General features: G+C 49.3%; 1 protein-coding gene across 1 annotated transcript; it reads right to left on the bottom strand.

Annotated features, from left to right (window-relative positions):
• Positions 1-1,730: 1,730 nt before the first annotated feature.
• On the bottom strand, positions 1,731-3,506 carry LOC144095242 (solute carrier family 22 member 7-like). The gene has a single exon (XM_077629024.1). It carries the CDS (start codon positions 3,504-3,506, stop codon positions 1,731-1,733), a length of 1,776 nt encoding a protein of 591 aa, XP_077485150.1.
• Positions 3,507-5,187: the final 1,681 nt, after the last annotated feature.

The raw sequence follows: 5,187 nt of genomic DNA, 5'->3' as shown, positions 1-5,187 counted from the left end.
ATGCTAAAAATAATTTGAAATTCTGTTGAAAAGGCTTTTTGAGAATATAACTTGAAACGTTCGCAAAAAGTGCCTTTTTAGACTCAAACCTATATTAGGGATCAAGGCCCTCGAGATAAAAATACGTCAGTTGGTTAATTTATGCACGAAATTCGTTGCTTGTAATCTGGGAATTTCGAGCAAATTTTGTCTGAATAATAATAATAATAATAATAATAATAATAATAATAATAATAATAATAATAATAATAATAATAATAATAATAATAATAATAATAATAATAATAATAATAATAATAATAATAATAATAATTGGTTTTTGGGGAAATGAAATGGCGCAGTATCTGTCTCATATATCGTTGGAAACCTGAACCGCGCCGTAAGGGAAGGGACAAGGGAGGGAGTGAAAGAAGAAAGGAAGGAGGAGGTGCCGTAGTGGAGGGCTCCGGTATAATTTCGACCACCTGGGGATCTTTAACGTGCACTGACATCGCACAGCACACGGGCGCCTTAGTGTTTTTCCTCCATAAAAACGCAGCCGCCGCGGTCGGGTTTTGTCTGAGGAGAGAACAAAATTTTGAAGTGCGCAACCAGCCTCCTCGGTAGATAGTGCCGAACTGTGCCTTCATTGCAGACCACACAGGTGCTTAGTGCTTACGATGTATTTATACCATCTTCAAGCGGCACAACACATAACGGCTTGACAGAGAGCCATGTAACATAATCATAATCATCATCAGCATCGCCATCATCATCAGCCCGACTACGCCCACTGCAGGACAAAGACCTCTCCCATATCTCTCCAATTAACTCTCCTGTGCCAGCTGCGGACACCCTATCCTCCCTGAAAACTTCATAATCTCATCCGCCCATCTAACTTTCTGCCGCATCCTGCTGTATTCGAGAAATAGAGTGAATGATTTCCATTTTTGACAAGACGCGAAAACACGATGAAGATGGTCGATAGCTTTACTTTTTAGCAATGTTGAGGGCTTCTACCCGATTGAAGCGCTATCCTTCAATCGACAGTCATAGTTGGGGAGGTCTGTACAAACAAAATCAAGAAATCGTGGTTTAGAGGTTCCAGCATTTGCTTGTTCAACGAGACAGAAACCAAGCAAAAAATATTCATGACTGCTTTAGCGGTGTTCGAAAGGCCTTGTCTAACTCGGAAATTCCTCGTGTCAAAGCCAATGCCGCCCTCGGCGTAACTCCGGTCGAAGAAACTCACTACAGAGTTTTCAGGCATGTAGCCAACAACTGGCTCCATACATATGTATGCAGTGCCATGTATACATATGCACATGCATACATATGCATGCATGTTGTCTGACAAAAAAAATTCTGAGAGGCATTGAAAACCAGTTCAGTTGCTAGAGGTGTATAGTTTTCTTGTAACCAAAATCACAGACGTCAGCAATGTGATTTGAAGAAACCATATTGGACGCGTTTAACCACCCGAAGGTTTCTTAAGCATAACAACCGTGTAAACACGCGCACCAAATTTATGAAGAAGCGCATTTCACACTGGCAAGTTTGAAGGAGCATCACAGTCGCAAAAACGGATTGAATGGAGAGCAGAAAAAAAAAGGATTTGAAAATGTCATGCGAACACCGCATCTGATATTTAAGGAGCTAAGAAAGAAAGAAATATTTGAAGAAAGACTCTAAGACCAACAAAGTCGTGATTGCTTATTAAGACGAGTGCATATTCACTACTTGTATCCCACTCATTCCGAATCAGAATGCAATGACATTCTCGAAAGTCTCAAAGAAAACTGCTCCGGCAGGCAGTCGATATTCCTCGCTGACTTTTTCCGAGTCATGATTGGCCGTTTGGGCAAAGGCACAAGCGACTCCATAAAGCTGCGCCTGATGTCATCCTTGCTCGCCATGCTGGCCCGGCGGGAAAACGTGGACGTCGAGTCGTCGTCTCCAAATCCGGGCAGTGGCAGGTTATTAACAGCCATTGCCGCAACCACCGTAAGCAGTGACATGGAGACCAGGCTCACGTCAGTTCGCTGGATGGGTGTGTGGCGCAGGGCCAGCTCGGAGCCGTTGCCGATCGCCCAGCCGACAGCGAATGCGAAGCTCACGCCCATGCACCGAGTCCTGATTGGATAAGCCTCGATAGGAAGGCAGATGCAGAGCGAGCTGACGACGCTTGCCATGACCCTGAGAACGGCAGTCATCGCGTGTACAAGCGCTGTGTTCGGCGAGCTGTTGTACGCTGCCGCCATGAAGGTGGACGATGCGCTGAGTAGAAGCATGGCAACAATGGCGAGCCGTTTGGTGCCGAAGCGGCAGACAGCAGCGTAGCAGGCGATGTGAGCAGGCGCCATGCTCAGCGCTGCTGCGACGACTGTGGTCTTGTTCAGAGGCAAGGAGCCGGCTCGGGTGATTTGGCTGTAGCAGTAGTGCACCACGCACCAGATGAAGCAGAAGAGCAGCGACCGTTGGCGCAGCTCTGGCGAAAAGATGGACTCGCGAGGGCTCTTTCCGGTAGCGTCGCCTTCGATTACTTGGGCCATGCCCTGCACGGTTTTCGTCAGCGCTGTCACGCACTCGTCCGCCGAAACGCCGTTCATCCAAGCGGCGAATAGCGCGACGCGCTCGGCCACCTTCGTCCGCCAAGTGGTCATGAGCCACGAGTACGACTCATCTACCGTCAGGAACATGACAACGTGAAGCGACGTCGGCAACATGGGAACCAGGTAGATGTACCTCCAGCCGAGCCTAATGGTCCTGGCTGCGGTCATGGCCAAGGCTGCGCTGATGTGCATGAGTGCCAGAGCTGTGTAGCAGGAGCCCGTCCTCTGGGCAGGGACAGTCACTTCGTAGAGGACGACGATGAGCGTGACCAGAAGGGCTGCCGTCGTTCCGGACACCACGACTCGGAGTGCGACGAAGGACTGGAAGGACCCGGTGACGAGGCTGGCGAATCCGGTGAAGAGCAGCGCAGGCACTGAGAGCACAACCACGATTTTGCGGCCGACGCGGTCAGCAGCGGTGCCCAGCACGGGCAGCCACAGGAGCGAGATGGTGGAGTAGATGAAGAAGCCCGCGTCCAGCAGCCAGCGCTGGTCACACACCAGCAGCCACTCGCTCACGATGAGTTCACCGCTGTCCTTGCGATCGAAGTCCCAGCTGACGCAAGACACAATCTGCGAGAATTCGCCGGCGTCTGGTGGGTCTCGCCTGGTGCACTGGCTGTAGGTGCCGTCCTCATGGCGGGGGATCGCCATATGCTTCCACTCGTCGGCACTCAGGTTTCCGTAGGTGTCAGGAGGCCTGCACCAGTGATCCAAGACGCGCGAAGTGAGGCGATCGCTCGACGTGTGGCAGAGGAAGGCGCAGCCTGCCAACAGGCTGTTGAGCAGTGCTACTGCCTGGTACCAGCCCTGTCCGAACGGGATGACATCGCCGACGGGTTGCACGCGTTCTACCCGTTGAGGCGCCGCCGGAGGCTTCTTTGCTGAAACCGCACTGGAACGACTTGTGTTCATGGCCGCGGGATGGAATACTTCTTCTTCGTCACTCACTGCAAGTGGCGATTAGAACGTGCCTTGCAAGGAGGTGCGCGCGCGATTAGCTTCCAGTTTTTGCATCTCGATTAGAAGATATACTATGCAGTGGAGGGCAAAGAGGAACCACTTCAACGATGTGTATAATCAATTGTACCCTGACAAGGTTGATCCACCCATAACTCTCTATATAGGGTGTAGACATTGTACAAGTGCCTGCGTACTGTGAACGGAGTGTAAATACTATTTACATCGCTGAGTGCACGGTGTGTATTACTTCAACTTACAAGCCCTAAGAAGCGTATCCAGTGGTTGGTTCCTGGCTCTTGAAAATATCAAACAAAGCGTAGGCAATCAGAAAGAAGAATAACATGTGCCGTGAAAGAACATATTTAATTCTGAGTACAAACAAATTATATTGGTTCTCGCCCTGCCCCCCCCCCCCCCCAAAAAAAAAAGTGAAAAGGCGTCGCTTTTACCTTTTACGCTGAAGTGGGGGCATGTAACCTAAAAAAGTTGCCGCGTTCAGTAACAAATGTGTTTTATAATGTATCCAGAGTTTGATATCAATGCCGTCTTCTTTTTCAGCAAAACTATATATACACTCGTATTCTGTAATTTGAAGCTGGAGGCGCTTGAAATATGACGTATACTCACTCTCGCCACCACCACAGCAGTATAAGCCTATAGCGCAGTAAAGTGCCAAATGTCGTTATTTGCCAAATTCTTCGTTCGAAAAAAATAATTACCTAACACCTGCAATCACTAGCGCTTTAGCTCCTATCTCTGAGGTAAGGCGCACCTACACCACTTAATGTCAGTTTCTTCTGGGAGGCCCGTGTTAAAAACCTGCCACGTCTTCACATATGACAATTACTTAATTGCAAGGTGTTTAGATCGAAAGGCGGAGCTCGTGGCTCGGCGCACGCTGCCATTTTCATGTGCGCCGGACCGTCGTTTCGAAACCGATCCCGGAGGCCCTGAATCGAGCATCTTAGTTACGCCCAGAGCCATGGTGGGTCGCCACGAGCTCAACACTCAATGCAGTGGATAGAGAGGTATTGTTGCATCACTACGGCAGGTGGGCGCTCATGCCTCAGGGAAGAAAAGATTTATAAGAAGTTAGCTCTGATTCCCGCTAAGATCCTGCAGCGTTTAGTTTCTCAACTACTGCAGTGTAAAAAGAAAGAAACTGGCCTTCATTATTTCCAACTCGCCGCGGTGGCTCAGCGGCTGTGGCATTTCGGCGCGTCGGATAAAATCCCGACCGTGGCGGAGACTTTCTGATGGGGGCAAATAGCGAAAATCTCCGTGTCCTCTTCGGTTTTCGAGCATTGATGGACCCCCGGGTGATCAGCGTCAATTAAGAGCTGTCCACTATAGCGCGACATTCTTTTTCCCCCGTAAAACCGCCTCTTTCATCCCCTTCCTTTACAGCGTTCTGGAAGTGTTCAGCGCGAATGAATGAAACAGTTACTGCGCTTTTCATATCTACGCAACCCCCGCTACCACCTGTCGTATACTCCCAAGGGAGTTTCGATTAACTCTATCTTCTTTTGTTTAGCATTTAGGGAGCCTTCGATTCGGGTGCCTCATTCTGTCTTCGGTCAAGCTACTTCCTTCAAATTTTACCTCACGGTACGGTTGAGGCTCCCATCGTGAG

The sequence above is a fragment of the Amblyomma americanum genome, chromosome 6 (assembly GCF_052857255.1).
Source record: "Amblyomma americanum isolate KBUSLIRL-KWMA chromosome 6, ASM5285725v1, whole genome shotgun sequence".
Taxonomy (NCBI): domain Eukaryota; kingdom Metazoa; phylum Arthropoda; class Arachnida; order Ixodida; family Ixodidae; genus Amblyomma; species Amblyomma americanum.
This window is presented reverse-complemented; position numbering and strand designations above follow the sequence as displayed.

Coding starts and splice junctions, on each gene's coding strand:
- LOC144095242 (XM_077629024.1), bottom strand. CDS start 3,506: ATGAACACAAGTCGTTCCAGTGCGGTTTCAGCAAAGAAGCCTCCGGCG.